At 47.8% G+C, this 18747-nt stretch overlaps 1 protein-coding gene across 11 annotated transcripts in view; it reads left to right on the forward strand.

The window, feature by feature from the left end:
- Phactr1 (phosphatase and actin regulator 1) overlaps window positions 1-18747 on the forward strand; it is a 497389-nt gene that overhangs the window by 419176 nt on the left and 59466 nt on the right. For all 11 annotated transcript variants that reach the window (XM_046453339.2, XM_046453342.2, XM_046453345.2 and 8 more), the window contains one exon: window positions 15823-16144. In XM_046453339.2, the coding sequence (XP_046309295.1) occupies window positions 15823-16144 (322 nt within the window). The remainder of the gene's footprint in view (window positions 1-15822; window positions 16145-18747) is intronic.

Raw genomic sequence — 18747 nt, forward strand, 5'->3', positions numbered from 1 at the left:
GCTCTCTCTTCACCTCACTGACTATTTCTTTTACTGAGAAGAAGCTTTTCAGATTGAATCCATTCCATTTATTGATTCTTCATTTTATTTCTTGGGCTATAGAAGACTTGTTAAGAAAGTCAGGGCCTACTCCGACATGATGAAGATTTGGGCCTAGCATTTTCTTCTATTAGGTGCAGGGTCTCTGGTTTAATTCCTAGGTCCTTGATCCACTTTGAGTTGAGTTTCGTGCATGGTGAGAGAGAGGGGGGCTCAATTTCATTTTCCTGCATATGGATTTCCAGTTTTCCCAGCACCATTTGCTGAAGTGGCTCTTTTATGTTTGATATTTTTCTAAAGAGTTTCTACAGCATTTTATAGCATGCAGTGGGGCTGGTGGTAGGCAAGAATATACCCCTCTCTTTTAACAGAAAACTGAAGTCCAAGAAAAATAGGTCCTTTTCCAGGCTGACAGGAATTCTTCAGTAGCAGCATGATGCGACCCTGAGTTTCTCACCTCCTGCAGCGGCAGATGCTGTTCCTGTCCTAGTGGGGCGTCTGTCCGACTTCACCACAGACTTGCTCCAGACTGCTCAGCTAATGTTTAGTCCAGCCCAGTTGTGTATTTGTGGCAAATGTCTCTCTAAAGGGACTGTTCAACACATTAGTAGCCCTCCAGTTCAAGGCCCAGAAGTTTAAATCACAAAGGACAAATAGCCCCCCAAGCTTTGATCTGAGAGATGCCTACTGCCCATGTCTCTCTAGAGTAAAAATTGAATATTGCTGTACGTGTGATCTTACCACCTGCTTTTAGTGCTTAATGATACTTCGTGAGCTGATTCTCATGTTAGTGAATATTCCACAATGTGATTTTATTAGCTGCTTGGCCTCGATCAAGAATTACTGGGTGGGTCTCTCTCAGCTTCAATGCCTCCTCTCTTGTAAAACACCCAACAGTGGACACCTGCAACAGCCTACATCTATCTTTATAAGTATGTCCAGGTTTCCCTCATTTATCTCTAGGACTAGAATCGCCAAGTCAAAGTTTACGTGACTTTTAAACCTCTGGTATCAAATTTCTCTTAAGAAAGATTAAATATTGTCCAAAATAAACCCCTACATGACATGGAGCACATTTTTTTTTATCCAACAGCCTTACTATACACAGAATACTGCACTAAGTATCAAGGTGAATTCTGCTCTGTGACAAGTTAATGAAGACATGTACAGTGAGCCCTCCCTGGGCATGGGTTCTGTATCCGTGATTCAACCAACACAGATCAGAAATATCTGGAGGAAAAAAATCATTTCTACACCAAAAGAGTACAAACTTTTCCTTATCATTATTCCCTAAATAATACAGTATGACTTTTTACAGAATACCTTGTAGTAGGTATTATGGGTCATCTAGAGATGATTTAAAGTGCACGGGAGAGTATGCAAAGGCTGCACCCTTTTCTATAAGGAACTTGAACATCTGTGGTTTTGGGTATCCATGAGGGTCCTGGAACCAGTGCCCCACAGGTAGCAAGGGACAGCTGAATTACCTGGATATAGCAAATAGAGTGCTCCGGACCCTCCGTTCAGAGTAACGCTACGGTTCAGGGCAGCCTCGCATAGGGGCTCCTGGAGAAGGTGTGGACATATTGAACCATGAAAGTCGTGTATGGAGAAGGAGGGAAAGGATTCCAGGAAAGAAGACCCTGGGCTCAGAGGTGACAGTGTTGGGGTCATTGAAGAGTTGCCTGATCTGGGGTTCTTGGGGTGTACCGAGAGACAGGGTCACTAGGTAGGGGCATGTGGAGATGCAGATCCCCTTCCCTGGGCAGGGGAAAGCCTTCGGGGGTTTACGAGCACCAGGTGGTAGGACCGAAACTACCCTTTCCCAGGTCGCTGTGTAGAATGAGCAGAAAGAGGAGAAGGTCGGAGGCGAGTTAGAGAAGTGACGGAGGCAGCTCTGGGCTGTGTACTCCAAAACTGCTGGTAGAATGAAACGGAATGACCTGAGCCGGGAGGCTGCTCCCTCCGGCCTTGGCAGTCTGAGCTGGCGGGCCTCTGGGGCAGCAGGAAGAGCGCAGACCCGGGTGAGGCATCACAGAATCCCGGAACTCACCACACCCTCTGATTTGTCTAGTTACCTAATGGATGGAGGCCCTCTGGAGCTGGAGTGGCTGCTGTCCATGGGACTCTGTGTCTAAGAGACTGAAAAAAGTCAGCACAGTCTCTCTGGCCTCCCTACTCCTTCCCCAGAGAGTAGAGTATTCTCTCTGAATATCACCGCCATACAACTTGTATCAAGTGCACAGAAACAGCTCAGTGGTAGAGCGCTTGCCTACACATGTGAGACACTGTGTTCGAACCTCAACACTACCTAAAATAATAAATAAATAGGATAAAGGTATTGTGTCCATCTACAACTAAAAAAATTTTTTAAAAATACATTGTATCCTTGCTGTGTACCTGGTAGTGTCTAAAATATGGTAAAAAAAAAAAAAAAGAACAACATCTTTGGAGAGATCTATGGTCTGCGAGTATATTACAATCCTTTCGGGTCTAAACTCATTAAACTTATTTAATTTTTATAAGTGAGCGATCAGTCATAGTGAATCTGCATCACCACGAGGCAGCTCCATTAACCCTGTTCTGTTACTAATTACTCTAGAGACATCTGGGCCATGTCAGAAGGAATTAATAAACTCGGAATTCCAGAGCTGTAAATGGAGACGTATGAGTGTTAGCATGTTCTCGGTGTCTTGTTCTGTTGACATGTTTGAAAGGAAACACAGGATAATTGAAAGACCCCAGGGGTGATTAAGAGAGAGTGACAGTGGTTAATGATCTGGATGGATTTGCTGGAGGAAATAAGGCCCTGGACCAGAGCTGCTGCCAAGTTCACGATCAAGGAGTGGCATTCAAAATCATCCCTACCTTGGCATTTTCTTCCACTCTCCCAGGAAGACACAGTGAGCTTGCAGAATATTTGCCATTCTTCTCTGCTCTTCAGCCTGGCTGAGAGAGGCTCTCTCAGATCATCTTCTTCTCTTGTTCTCTCCCATCTCATCTTCCCCATCATCAGCCTGCACAGTGGCATGTAATACAGGGTCAGGGGTTTTGGGGTATCAGATTCCTGCCTTTATGGAAGTATATTCTCCAGCGAAGCTGGTTGTGTTCTGAATTTGCTCTGAGGTGAATGAATCTCAAAATAGATTCTTATTAGAATGATAGATGTCCCCCCCAAAAAAGGGCAGAGACCCCTGTTTCCTATCTAAGTGTTCATCAGTCACCTCTCAGGCATCCTAACCCCCAAAAGTCCAGTGTTAAGCATTACATTAACAACCCACACCTTCTCCATAAAGTACCCTGTATCAACAGTCCAATGAAGACAAATCCCGGCCAGGCATGTGGCACACACCTATAATCCCGACTATTCAGGAGGCTGAAGTGGAGGATCACAAGTTCAAGTCCAGCCTGGGCAAATTAGGGAGACCCTGTCTCAAAATATTTTTTTTTTGAAAGGGCTGAAGGTGTAGCTCAGTGGTAGAGTGCTTGCCTACTATGCACGAGACCCGGCTTCAATCATTTGCCAAAAATAATCACTATAGGCCGGGTGCGGTAGCACACTCCCATTATCCCAGTGTTTCAAGAGACTGAGGCAGGAGGATCATGAGTTCAAAGCCAGCCTCAGCAACTTAGCAAGGCCCTAAGCAACTCAGCCAGACCTTGTCTCAAAATAAAATATAAAAATGGGATAGGGATGTTAAGCACCCCTGGGTTTAATCCCTGGTACCAAAAAAGGGTCAATTTACTTGATAGCTCTGCTTCACAGCTTGACATTCACAATTGTGTTAATAATGGCAGCTAGAAATTTAAGAACTTTATCATGCAACATTCAGTCCTGTAAGGTAGATACCTCATTCTTACCTCCTTTACATCGAAGATGAAAGCAAATTTGGAGAAGTTAAATGACTTAACCATGATTACACAGAGAAGGACCCCTAACCCATTCTGTTTAACTCTAAATCTTCATTTATAACCATTAGTTTATACCAAGATGCTTATTCCATTATTTTTTAAATAATCAGCTTTCTTTCTTTTTATAGCTTTGTATGTATTAATCCAATTAATAAATTAGAAAATTTGCTTCTTTATTTTAATAACTTATATTAGTTTCCTTGGGCTACCCTAAAAAAAAAAATGAGACAGATGGGTGGATTAGACAACAGACGTCTATTTCCTTCCAGGCCCAGAGGCTAGAAGTCCAGGGTCAAGGCCTTGCACATTTCACATCTGGTAGGACTCTCCCTGGCTCATAGACCTGCTGCTTTCTTACTTTGTCCTCACAGGGCAGGGGGAAGAGAGAGAAAGGGAGGGAAAAAGAGAGAAGAGAGAGAAGGAAAGAAAGAGAGAGAGAGATCTTGGTGTCTCTTCTTATAAAGACACTAATCCTATCAAGTTGGGGTCCCAACCTTATGACCTTGCTTAATTAGTTCCTACTCCAAATATGGTCACTCTGGGGTTAATCCTTCGTCATATGAATCTGAGGCGAGGTGGGGACACAATTCAGTCCACAATTCACAAATGTTCTCTAGTCTCTTAGAAATAAGTAGTGTCCTCAAAGCACTTGGTTATCACGAGGGGATCCTGAGTTCAGTTTGATTGGATTTCAAAGAACAGACCAGAAGGAGACCGTCCATAGAGCCAGGAACAGAGGCAGATCACATGGGCAGTGTTGGCCACTGTCAGAGGCAGTGCAGAAGAGAAAAGGGACCGCCACTGGTCCCTAAAAGCAGTCCTTCTGATAACTGAAACCTGCCCAGGGCTTACTGGCACCTGGAATACAGGTGACTTTCTACGGTTCCCCACTTTCAGATTCGACCAACTGCAGTCAAAAATATTTAGGGGGAAAAAACATTTTAAAAACTACAATAAAAATAATGTGAATTTTTAAAATAGGGTATAAAAATCACTATATTCATCTAGCATTTTTATTGTATTAGTCTTATAAGTTAAATCTAGAAGTGATTGAAGTATTCAGAAGGATTGAGTAGGGTCTGGGCAGCCCTTGGCCATTTTATGTAAGGGACTGGTGCATCCACTGATTTGGGAACACAACTGCAGGGTTCCTGGAACCACTTCTCAGTATTGAGGGGTGACCGTATATTCTCGGATCTTAGGTGATTGCAGATTTCGACATTGCTAAAGTATTTGCAGCTATAATTTTGCCTGACAAATGGCACCTGTGCCCTGTGGGATTTTCAGCCCTAGCGCTTACGCATGTCTGATGAGAATAGAAACCCAGTGTTTGTCAAGCCAAGACCAATATTCCCTATCATAGCTGTCCCTCTGGTTTTGTGGACATGGTCAGGGCTCCACAGTTGCATTCTGATGTGTGATTTCATCTTGACTCTCTGTCGCTCTCTGATCCTCTCTCTTCACTTCTCAACATCCCCCCCCCACCTGCCACCTCCCTCCTCTTCGCCCTGCACAGTCATGTACCTCTGCCTCTGTCCCTGCCTTCCCTCCTGGTGTTCTGCTCTGACAGTGCAAGAAACCAGGTTAGAAGGCCAAGAACGTGGACTTCACTTGTGCCTCCAAATGGAAACAATGAATTGTAACCTGGAAGCCAGAGAGTTTTAAAGTCAATGCTCCCTTGGTAACTGTGGTTTTTGAAGGTGTTCTGGCCCTTTCGGTGATGCCCAGTGGAGCACACCTGCAGGTAGACACATAGAAGAGGCTGAGGAAAGCACATTTACTATCCCCACAGGTCCCAGGAACGGCAGCACCGCAGAGCACACCATGCAGGGCCACCTAAAGGGGGTGGGGGAGCCTTGGGGCAATCAGGGGACAGAAAGGGGGAGCCAGGGGAAAGCCGAGGCCAGAGCCTTTCCTGGGGTTTCTGCAGGAAACCATTTAGGATTAGCTACTTTGAATAATTTCAACCAGCTTTGTGCCATAAGGGCGGCCTGGTGCCTGGCCCTGGTGGAGGAGGGGTCTGGCTGTCCTTTGCATGTGAAAGTCATGCTCCTGGCCACCCCTAAGAACAGGCTAGGCCCAGTCAGAAAGGTTTCTAACATGTCAAAACTCACAATATACAGAAAATTTAAAATGTGGATAGAAGGAATTGACTTTTTATAGCAATTTCTCCGTGTTTTTCCAATCTTGGTTTTCTTTTCTCAAAATGCCGACTTTCTTTTTCCTGTAGTACCTGTATGGATTATTTATTGATCAAAACTTTTTTTAATTTATTCTAATTTGTTATATATAACAGCAGAATGCATTTCAGTTCATATTACACACACAGAGCACAATTTTTCATGTCTCTGGTTGTACACAGAGTCACAGCACGTTTTTAAAGGGTGCTTGCTGCTCTGAATTCTACAACTAGAGCAAGATTGTAGCAAAATGCCTATCTTTTTCTTTTTTCTTTTCATTTCTCCTCCCTCCTCCTCCTCCTCCTCCTCCTCCTCCTCTTCTTTTTCTTCTTGTAGCACTGTTCGGTTGGAGATTTAATTGACTCAGCAATCACATCTGGAGGGCCCACTCTGTGCAGGTGTTCTACTAAGCCCTCATATTGCTAAGGCAGCTGCAGGCAGTAATTAGCTACAGAAAATGTTCATCATAAGGAGGGAGACAAAGGGCGCTAAAGAAATTCAAATAAGAAGAGGTCAAATCCTTTTGGAGGGATCCAGAAGAGGAGCACCATGGGGACGTGTTTAAGTCGAGCCTTAGGGACGAGTTCAGTTTTGACAGGTAGGTGTCGAGAAAGAGCTTGTTCTTCAACAACAAGCAGAACAGACACGGCACCTGAGTATGAGGCATGTCGTGCTCAAGAGATAACAAACAGTCCTGCGTGATAAGGATGCAGGATTCTTGTAGCATAATCATGAAAGTGGGGGCTGAGAAGTGTGGCAAAGGGAAGCTGGGAAGCCTCGGATGCCAGGAGGGGGCTTTAGCTTGGTAGGAGAGAGCGGCCTCCTGTGTGGACTCTGAGCCATCAACTGCTAGATTTTAGCACCTCTCCTTGATCTTCTTGGGAAAGAAGTGGACATTGATGCTCTTGAATGGATGTGCAACTCGATACATAAATATAACCAGAGGGATATTTAGCATCCACCTGAAATTGAAAAGGGTGTCCACCCACTGCCCAGGTGCAGTGGCACATGCCTATAATCCCAGTGTCTTGGGAGGCTGAGGCAGGAGGATTGCGAGTTCAAAGCCAGCCTCAGCAACTTAGTGAGGCCCTAAGCAACTCCGTGAGACTCTGTCTCAAAATAAAAGACAAAAGGGCTGGAGATATGGCTCAGTGATCAAGTGACCCTGAGTTCAATCCCCAGTACCTTAAAAGAAAAAGGAGGGGGGAATCTTCACAAGGATAGGGATTCAGTGGGCCTTGTTTCTTACTGGGTTTTTAGCTAACGCTGCCCAGCAGAGAAGAGGAGGCCTTCAGAAGAGGGAGGCCCCAGCTGCTGAAGGCCCTTCTGGATGGGTTGGAGGATCATTTGCCCGAGAGTTCAAAGCAGGATACTTGCTTCTTTAGGGAAAGTAAGCAGAATATTCTCCAGCTCTGAATCCTGCCATACATGAAATCCCACTCCTCTGCATTCTGTAGTGTTCACAGGAAACATGGAAAAGCCACCTTGTAGTAGTATCACTTACCATGTGACAGGCTCCCATTGGCCAAACTCATGGTCCAGCCCCAGGTCCCAGGGAGTGCCCCAGGAAATTCAGGGAGAGTGGGCGTGCCTTCCAGACCCACACTTCAGGTGGTCTGACCAGCCACCAGCCATCAATGCAGGGTGTGGCCTCCAATGATGAATAAATATATCAGAGTTATATTTATTTCTATATATTTATAAATGCACCGGAGAGATTCAAGGTGAGGGATGAGCTGCAGCCATCTTATTTTCCCTTTACAGTACTTCTGTGGGACATGTTTGTACTGATTCTTGGACTGATTTGTCTCTTCACCATGACTATCCTACCTCTTAGTCATTCTACCAATGGCCTAGGTAGTGTTTTCTTGCACCTGATCTAAATTTATATGCTTTGAACTTCACGGCCCTATCCGTCATTCTAGTGCTGGGAGAGCACATGAGCAGCTCCCTGATGACCCTCCCTCCTGACTGTGATTTTGCCTGGATTGCCTCTCAGCTCCCGACTGAGTCCCAGACAGCAGCCATCCTGGGCCCGCCCTATTGTGGGCACTGTGGGATCTGGCCTCCTTTCAGCTGGCCGTCCCTGGACCTCTCAACTTCCATATGTCTGTCCTGTAGCAGGCTCAGATGTCACGGCTCAGTGACCAGTTGCATGGCACTCTCCTGTCCTGCTCTGTCTGCTGTGGATAGCACTGATCCATGGCTACAAAAATACACAATTTAATATATTTTTTTACATAGGTGACTTATAATGTCTAAAAAAAATATGCAATGGTCTTATCGACAGCTGTGACAGCCACATGCCATCCTGGTCTGGGGGAGAAAGCCAGATCTGAGGCATTGGACACGAGCTCCATTCTGTACCCTTGTTTCTCTCTGCACCAACCCTCTCACCACAGGGGACCAGCCAGCACATTTTGCCTCCCACGGAAGCAAAGTGCCAGGCCACCTTATAATAGTCCTTCGCGGGGCCTGGTGTGCTGAAGGAATCCATAGAGCTCCTCTGAGCTCCCTCGTGCAGGCAAGGAGGGATCTCATCCAACAGGTCAGTGATGCCGGACTTTGATTTCAAAGTTCTAAGTACATTTCTGGTTGCCCTCCGTGCTTTCAGGTTTAAAGCCCATATCTATGAGAGGAGATCAAAGCATCTAAAACACTGAAATCAGGTTCCAAATGACTGAGAAATTCTTACAACGCCTTTGTTCATTAGGCACTAAGTGCTACTATCCTTGACAGGTCCTGGTGATGCATTAACAGTTACAAAGGGCTCCTACAGCAGGTGCCAATTTAAAAGTTCATTTGTGGTAGTGAGAAGAGAAGCTAGAGGTATCAAAAATTCTTAGATCTAGAAGTGTTTCAGATTTGGGAACTTTTTTTTAGATTTTGTATTATGTGCACATATACACAATAAGCAATCCTGGAGATGGGACCCAGGTCTATATACAAAACTCCTATATGTTTCATATACACCTGGTTCACTTAGCCTGATAGTAATTTGTGTGGGACAGGGTGGGGGGGTTGAACCCTCACTCATGCTAGGCAAGTGCTCTACCACTGGGCTACGTCCTCAGTACTTTCTGTTTTATTTTGAGACTGGGTTTTGTCACCTGTTTCTTAAGATAGTATGGCCACCTCATTGCTGAGGCTGGCCTCAAACTTGTGATTCTCCTGCCTCAGCTTTCTGAGTCGCTAGGACTCCAGGTGTGCGCCACCCCAAGCGACTCCTGATAGTGACTTTATACGTATTTTTATTGCACCTGCATTTTGACTGCAACCTGTCACACGAGGTCAGGGGTGGGATTTTCCACTCCTGGCATCATATCAGCACTTCGAATTTCAGATTGGTGACATTCCACTTGTATTCATTTAGCCCTCACTTTTCTCACTCATGGCCCATGGTCCTGTGGCCCCAGAACTGACTACGGAAGTAATCCTGCATTTTTGTGTCCTTGTCTGAAGTCATAAGCCATAGCTATGTCATTGCTTGGAATTAAGACCATCTTGGATTTTATGGCTCTGTGACACAGTTTGGGTGTATTTTCCTTGTTCCCTGCAAATCAAATGTTCTCTCTCTTTTTTTGTTTGTTTTTTTTTTTCCGGCTTCTTTCACTCCATCAACTGAGACAGCTTTGTGAACACCCCACATTCCCGTCAATCAGGCTGCAGGAAGACACAGTGTGTACTGTACTCTAGCAGTCCCCACCGCCATAGGCACTACTCATGCAAGAGGCAGAGTGTCCCCCAACATGGGGAGACAGCCCAGATCCTGTAGATACAAAGCATTTTGTTCAGCAAGGAGCTGACCAGGGTAAAGGCAGCATTTTTATCCTTGGATTTTTACAGGTGAAGAGACTGAATTCTAAAAAGGTTAGATACCTTTCCCAGCTAGTTGGGTTTTCTGATTCCAAGTTCCATGTTCTTTCCCACAGGCTCTCAGTGGGTGAGTGGTGTGCCCCAGAGAGCCCTGAAATGTGGGCCACCCCCCAGTCCCGCTGCCGTGTCTCGTGGCAAACATGAAGAACTGCAAAGATGCTCGTTTAGACGTCTCTTGGCTCAACTGCTTGCCCGGCTTGCCCATCACCACTGGGCTTTGTCACCTGTTTCTTAAGACAGTACGGCCACCTGGCAAGTGCACCTTGTATGGCTTTCCTGATTCCTGTCTTCCACCCCAGGCTGGGAGGCATGAGGACAGTGGATCTCAGAGCCCCAGGTCTGACGCTGCAGCTGTCTCAAGCAACAACTATTGAATCAGATGCTTGGTGGTTCCTACAGGCCCTACAGGCCCTCCCAAGACTCAGTTTTCCCATCTGTGGAAAGGGAGTTTTCTCCACCATCCAGGTCTGTTGTGAGGAGCAAATGGATTAATATCCATACAGTCCCCAAGTAAGGTGCTAGGGGGATCAGAGGGCCGAATCTAGCCTGAAGCCTGTCCTGGCATAGGGCAGAGCCACCCCAGAGGTAGGTCCCCCTCCAGCTGGCACCTAGTTAATGTTACAAAGTCCCCATGCCGGTTAGCAGAGTGTCTGGTTGTTCAAGACCCTAGTGCTGTCATTGATATGCCACAGGCATCCAACAAATAGTCTTGATAGATTCTGAAGTGAGCCCCATAATACATTCCCCGCCTCACCCGCAGGTTGTTCAGAAGCCCCCCCCCCAACCCCCACCCCCGGCCAGGTACTGTAGCACACGTCTCTAATCCCAGCTCCTTGGGAGGCTGAGGCAGGAGGATCACAAGTTCAAGGCCAGCCTTGGCAACTTAGTAAGACTTTGTCTCAAAATAAGAAATGAAAGAGCTGGAGATGTAGATCAGTGGAAAAGCACCCCTGAGTTCCATCCCCAGTACTGCAAAAAGAAAGGCTCTTTAGGTAAACATGACTAAAATGTCCTTAAAGCATTTTAGAGCAAGTAAAATTGAAAACTCTGCCCACAAGCTGAGTGAGGTGGCACACTCACTGGTAATCCCAGCCACTCAGGGGGCTGAGGCAGGAGGATCTCAAGTTCAAAGCCAGCTTCAGCAAAAGTGAGGTGCTAAGCCACTCAGTGAGACTCTGTCTCTAAATAAAATACAAAATAGGGCTGGGAATGTGACTCAGTGGTTGAGTACCCCTGAGTTCAATCCCTGGTACCAAAAAAAAAGAAAAAAAAAAAAAACCCTCTGCCCACAAGATATGACATGATTCACAAAATACTCCATGATAGATTATTTTTATAAATATAAAATTCAATTAGAAGTACCATTAGACAAATTAGTTTTAAAAATACCTTTTAATTGCACATTCTAAACTTAAGGAAAATAATTTTTAGGTGAATTTATTTGAGGCAAATTAGCTTTTAATAAACTGGCTTTGGGGCTAGTCCGTCTTTTACTATTCTACATGTGAGGGCATAGGAATAGAATTTGGAAACCATCCTCATGACCTCGGAGTGGACATTGGTCCCGATGCTGGATGGAACTGATATTGACCTGGCCATCGCGTGTTGGTATGTCCTAGCCTCGGGCAGCATCCTGCTGCAAGCAATTTAGTGGCCCTCAGGGCCTCTCAACTCCTTGTACAAGACAAGCCCCTGGGAAGCATTTTAAATCCAAATGCCTGGCCCAGAGATTCTAGTTCAGCCGGTCAGTCAGAAGGGAGGCCACCTCTTATTCAGAGAGAAGGACAAGAGCCCGTTGCAGCCTGGCCCATTATAAATGCAGTGCTTGACTCTCCCGTATAATCCCTGGGGAGGAGGGTGGCATGAGTGTGATTCTGACACGCTGTCCCCACACCGCCCAACTGAGTGGGGCTGACAGTGACCAGCACAAAACACAGAAGAATTCCATGGGGCTGCTGACCACCAGGGTCATGAGGGTTCCAGGGAGGAAAATCCACAGAAGTGGGTCTCTAGTTGGGCATCAGAGGACAAGTGCAGTTCCGATCCTCAGGCAGGAGCAGGGACGGTGTTCTGGGAAGTCAGAGCAGGTGCAGCAAGCACCATAGAGAAGGGATGATCATGGTGACAGGAGACCCAGCAAGGAGCCTGCCTGGCTGAGAAACCAGAGGGGGCCGGGAGGGGCAGAAGAGGAGACCCCCATAGACCTAGACTGAGTTGCCCTTGGACTTGCAGCAGGGGCTGGACCGTGAGGGACCCCAGCATGGCCAGCAGGTGCTTTGGGGAGGCGTCTAGGTGGAGATGGATTAGAGGCCTGGGACCTGTATCCACCCAAGAAAAGATGCCATCCCAGGCTGGCATGGTGGTCCAGGGGGCAGAGAACACCGAAGGAATACCCAGGAGAGATAAGATAGGTCGATGAGGGGTGGGCAGAAATTTGGAATGACAGAGGGTGTACAGCTGGTTCCAAATCTCACCTGCAGATCGGCTATGGAGAATGACCTGGTGTTAAGATATTATGGAAATATAAAATAGGCATTGCCCTGTTCACCTGAACCGCACAGGGGCTCCTCAGCGATGCGGTGTTGGGGAGAGATAGGGACCGCCCAGCAAATTTGCAGAAAGCAGCCAGTATCCACCTGATTTTAGTCTTTTTTCTTCATTTCTTCCCTTTTTACCAAATCCATTAAGCCAAAAGGAAAAATGATTCTAAGCGATTCGCCTTCATCCTCGGCCCTTATTTGATTTGTAGCCATGTGTAAGGAAACACCCAGAAAAGAGATAACAGGCAGCAAAGGAGAAGAGGGGTCTCCGCATGGCCCCGCCCTCTCCTGGAGCAGTGGGAGTGACCTCTCCACCACCCAGGGCCACCTGGTGCCTGCTTCTTGCCCTGTTTTCATAGAACTCCTGGGACCCTGGTGGCCAATTTTCTAATGGTGATGCCAAGTCAGTTTTGCTGTGGAGATAGTGACAAGAAATGCCGTGGTGGGCTGGAGTGTATACAAGAAGCTGTCACTTGTCACGATGGTCAGAGCCCGGTGTCACTACTGGGTAGCAAATTCCACTCTGCCCTCCTGGCTGCACTTCTTCGTGAAGTGCATGAGCACCGACTGCCTTAGAGAACCAGAACCTGCAAATGAAGGATGGTGACTGAGGGGCCTCTGGGGGAACACCCAACACTTCCAGAAAGATTGCACTTGCTGTGCTCGGGCTCAAGGTCCCAGGAGCCGCAGGAGGGCACCTGTGCCCTGCCAGTAACAGGAACTGGCAGAGAAGTGCGCTTGCTGCGTCTCACTCGGTGCTTTGGAACCAACAGCATCTGTCATGTCCCTGCACATGGTTACCTTGTGTCGTTCACATGGGGACCACAGTGAACAGGATGGCCTTTGGGGGCAAGCGAGCAGGAAGCCTTGTGGTTATGACTGATTTGCTTTGGGATGTTAGGCGAGCAATCTCATCAGGTCCTCTGGAACTGTTAGGTTTCTTTGTATGTAGCCATAGGATCAGCCGGTGGGTACCCATCCGCTCGCAGCTGCATGATCCTAAGTTCATGCCCCATCTCCCTCCTGGACGGTCTGTCACAGGGAAAGTGTGGCTTCATCCAGCAGCAGATCATAGTCTCGGCGCCATCTGTAAACTTGGTGTGGGCCTCTTACCGTGTAAGCTGGGTGCTGAACAAGATGGTGAGGGTCCTGTGATAAGTCACACACAGCCACAGAGGCGCAGGTGAGGAGACAGGTCTGTAAACCGGAAGTGCTACCTAGTGACCTCAGAATCTGTTTCTTCATCTGGAAAAGTGAGATAATAATGGTGTCTACCTCCCAGGCTGCTCATGAGGATGAAATGGGTTGGTGTATGAGAAGCATTCAGGACAGAATCTGGCACAGAGTAAACACGGTACAGGTTGAACATCCCTAGTCTGAGAATCCAGAATTCAGGATGCTCCAAAATTCAGCATTTTGGTCCCTACAAGTGACAGTTTCTGGTGGTTCAAAGTGTACTAAGTTATTAAAAAATATTGTGTGAAATCACCTTCAAGGTATGAGTGTGATGAAACATAAATGAGTTTTGTGTTTACACTTGGGTCCCCAAGACACCTCATTATGGATAGGCAGATGCTCCAAAGTGGGGAAGTTGCTGACCTCTGAAGCCCCCTGGTCCCAAGCATTTTGGATAAGGGACTTCATCTATCTAAGTCTTGGCTGTAATGGTGACTGTCACCATCATTACTGCTGTTACCATCAACACTGGCTCAGCGCACGTCCCTGGTACAGATTGGAAAGTGACATGAAGGTCAAGGAAGGTCAAGAAGACAGGACAGAGAAGCCACTCCACACTAAACAGGGGACAGTGACATACAGAGGCCCCGGGCATTTCAGGGCACTCGGGAGTGGTCAGGACTGAGGGTGCTTGCTTGGGGGCGGGATCCCAGGGGGAGGAGGGAGCCCTTGAGCCTTCACCTCCAGTTTCTCTGTGGATGGGGAGCAGGAACTGAGAGGTGGCCAGAGAAGACCACAGCAGCTGTCCTGAAGGACATGGCTGAGCACAAAGCCCAGAGCCCGTCTGGCTGATTTCCCTGAGGGTGGACGCTGAATTTGTAGGATATAAGTACAGTTCCAAGGACAGTCTGCTCAGGACTTTCCAGATACCATAGGAAGGCTTATTTCCAACTGGGGGACCCAGAGCAGAATTCACAAAGACTGAGCCTGAAGAGAGGACCCCATAGCACCCAGCCCAGAGAAAGCCTTGGAGGGTGTGGCGGGGAGTCTTAGTCTGTTAACGTGGGCAGACTTGTGCTCTAGGAATGGCATTGGGCAGGACTGTGGAGTCAGAGGCCACACCCAGAACAGACAAGCGGGTGAAGTCCAAGACCTCAGAGATCAAGAGGTGAACCTTGTGGTGTTCCCCCAGGGGATAACAGGTGTGACGTCCAGGCAGCCTGCTCCCCCTGGCCACACCCTCAGGCCATGCCTTTCCCACAGAAGCCTGCAGCCCACAGGGCTCAACCACAGCCCCCTCCAGGGCCAGGTGATCTTCAGGAATGTGGGGGTACAGAGGACTATAGGGTCTGCCCCAGAATGCCCTGGGGGCTGGTCTGACCCCAAGCCCCCCCTAAATGTGGCACATCTCTGGGGAGCTTTGGTGGCACTGTCATGGAATCAACGGTTGGGTTCTGCTCCAAACGCCAGCAATTTCTGAATGGCACATGGCACGGTGACACTTCCTTATATTCCAAGGAGCACAAGTTTTGCTTCACACACAAAATATTGCATGCAGTTACCTTCAGCCCAGAGCGTAAGGGCTACATGAAACATGCACCCCAGGGTCCCACTGTGGATGGCAGTGAGTGAGCCTGCCACCAGGTGCCTGCCCAGGCTCTGCCGCTACTCGCAGTGGGATGGTCATCTCCAGGTGGCAGATGAGGGAGTTATAGTTGGCAATATTAAAGTCTCTTGGGAAGGGACATGCTGTTAGTGGACTTGAGCCTCGTCCTGGCTTCTGTCCCTAAGGTGTCAGCTGAAGAGATGTGTTCTTTAATAATGGCAAATCTGTAGACATCGCAGCAGATCCTGGAGGTTTCTGGGACCACCCCTGGGCTTCCATGAGCAGAAGAGACATCCCCAGCCCCTTCCTGCTGCCTTCCTGGGCTCCTTATGAGCAGCTGGTGCACTTTGGGCAGAAAACAAGCTGGTGGGTGCCATCTGAGCAGCCTCAGTTGATGCTTCCTAGCCAGGGACCCCACTTCGGTGTGGCCCCAAGGTGAGTTTCTTCCCGTGTCCCCATCTCACGTCTTTCTCTCACCCTCCTTCTGCTGCAGATCCTGGCGCCCCTGTGAAATTGCCTTGTCTGCCAGTGAAACTGTCGCCTCCGCTACCTCCAAAGAAAGTCATGATCTGTATGCCTGTAGGGGGCCCGGAGCTCTCCCTGGCGTCCTACGCAGCCCAGAAGAGCAGCCAGCAGGGCGTGGCCCAGCACCACCACACGGTCCTGCCGTCCCAGATCCAGCACCAGCTGCAGTATGGCAGCCACGGCCAGCACCTCCCCTCCTCCACTGGCACCCTCCCCATGCACCCCTCGGGCTGCAGGATGATAGACGAGCTGAACAAAACGCTGGCCATGACCATGCAGAGGCTGGAAAGGTAATGGGCAAGTGGGAGCAGAAGGAGGGAGGAGGGAGAGGGACAGGGACAGGGGCTGGCTGGGGCATGAACCAGGGCTATTCCCTGCTCTGGGGGGAAAAAGGCTCGAAAGTAAAATCAGACCAAAAGCTGAATGTCCAAGAGAGTATGGAAGAAGAAATTTATATTGTCAATCATCAAACTGTAATCACATTTACTGAAAAGACATAGTAACATGCACAGGAACATAGACACCCATGTAATGTTTCTCTAAACATGAACATGAACGTTTTGTCAAAGGATGTACATGTCATTGTGAATTGAGGTTACCCTGGGACAGAGAAATGGGGAGGAAATAATTTTTTATTTCAGATCTTTTGGAACTGCTTACTTTTATTGTTGTGTATGTTACTTTTGTGATTTTCAAATGCAAATGTAAAGCAGGAAAAGATGAAGCCGCTGGATGTCGGAGGGAGGCAGGGGGCGGGAAAGGTAGAGAGCCATACCCTTGTCCTTGCTGATGGAGGACCCAGAGTGTTAGAGTTGGTTTAGATGCAGTTGAGCCTCCAATATATGGCAGCCAGAACCTGGAGGGAGACCTGCAGAAAAGACCCCCACGGCAGACCTGCGGCAGAGACTCCAAATCCCCCAACTTAGGGAGACCTCTCATCTCTCACTTTGGCTGTGAATCGCTCTTGTGTGCATGCACATTTGTGTATGTGTGAACGTGCACGTGTGTGTGTGTTCAGATCCATTCACCACCTTCCTGCCTTATGCCCAGGAAATGCCTGGGGTTTCTAACATGGTATCAGGCACGTTGCTGGACCAAGGTGCCTGACATGATGAGGAAACTGTTTCCTTCTGTTGTGAGGGTGTGTCTGAAAGGGACGCTGGATGCACGTCCCAGGGTGGTGACTGCTTTCCACTGGGTCCTACGGAGGGGGACATCGGAAGGGTCAATGGATCTCCAAAGCAGGGAGCCAACGGCAGGATGCTCACACAGGTGGGGGCTCTCGGTGAGGTTTCCTGCCGCCCGGCCAAGAATTGTGTGTTTGGGAAATGAATGCCTCAGAGGGAAGCTGTGGTCTCGAGGAATTCGGACTTGATAACTGTGTTCATACCGGCCCTTCCTGCCAAAAAGGAAAAGCAACATTTAGTTTGGCACCTTGCCATCATTTTCAAATACTTTAATCATTAATGAGAACAGCAGTAACTTAACGTTGGGGCGGCACCTTTTAACCTACCACACATACACACTGAAGTCATCACCATGGTCATCGTCATCATCGTCATCTAATTACGGCCCCACCTAGGGAGCCTGAGAAAATGGAGAACTAAGGGGGGTGGATTAAGTTCCCTGTGGCCACCTACTCAAAGAATGATCCACAAACGGCCTGGTCCCCATCTGCAACCACCTGAGCAGAGAAATCGAGAACACACTGTTAGATACTTTTATGGCCATTTGATCGTCATGATTTTATGTCTGATGAATCTTGGGATTAAAAAGAGTTTCACTTTTTGAACATTTTTATTACATTTGGCAAACGCATCGGTTTGTGATGGATTGAATATTGAAAGAAGGTACCACATGATCTGGGCAGCTGAGCCAAGGCTGTCTGTGTGCTTCAGGCCACCCCTGGACTCCTGATACCTCCTTCCATGTCCCTCCACTGCCACCCCAGGTCAGGCATAGGCTCCTCCTGGTAGGGCAGCGAGGACATGGGGAATTAGTGAACGCATCACTTCAACAAGAGTGCCCAGGCTCAGAAAGAAAAGCCTTCCTCCCCAAACTAAAGATTGGAGATTCTTTTTTTTTTTTCTGAGCATCTTTGTGATCTCCCAGGAGTCTTAGAAGGATCTGAGAGCAGGACAAGGTCACAGGCCACTTTCCCACGTGGTGAGAGAACTGTCACTATCTAGGAGGTTGCCTTTCCATTCACTAACCTGAAAAAATGCTCCCTGTTACCTGTCCCATGATTTCATCCTGAGCCTACCAAGTTTCACACTGAAGTAAGGGTTTCTCTATTCCTTTGGCAATTTCCAGTCACCCCAAAAATGCTGAAAAAGGAAGAACACCTTGGCAGTCTGTCTGTAGAGATCCCACGCTTGGGCTGTCACTGTCCCTGAAATCTCACAGGATGTCACCTGCGGCCCAGACACAAATTAACAGTAATAACATCAGACTTTGGGTCATGCATTTGATAAATGTGATCTTACCCATCGTGGCAACTGACCCCTGCCCATACCTGGTCTCCACTCGAATGGGCTCCTCCCTGGCCCCCAGAATGGCCTTCTACATTGGCAAGAAGTTCTGATTGGTGGAATTCCTACCTTCAGAGAAAAGCTCTACCTGCCGTATCTCATATTTCCCTGATCTTGTTTCTCATGTCCCTATTTTTTATGACAGGCTTTCAAATCTTTGAAGATAGTTACCATATTCTTTATCTGAGAATTCTTGTAGACTTTTACCATCTTGTGCCTGCTCCCAGAGATCATGATAGATCTGTTTTGATTTGTATGAAGTTCGTAATCATTACCCCCACCAAGCCTACTTAATTATTTATATCTTTGGCTAATCTGATTTGGGTAGGGGGGCAGGGGGCACATAATCAGGGAACCAGAGA

The sequence above is a fragment of the Marmota monax genome, unplaced genomic scaffold (assembly GCF_021218885.2).
Source record: "Marmota monax isolate L192 unplaced genomic scaffold, Marmota_monax_Labrador192_F-V1.1 WCK01_AAM20220418_F8-fsc00029, whole genome shotgun sequence".
NCBI classification, from domain to species: Eukaryota; Metazoa; Chordata; class Mammalia; order Rodentia; family Sciuridae; genus Marmota; species Marmota monax.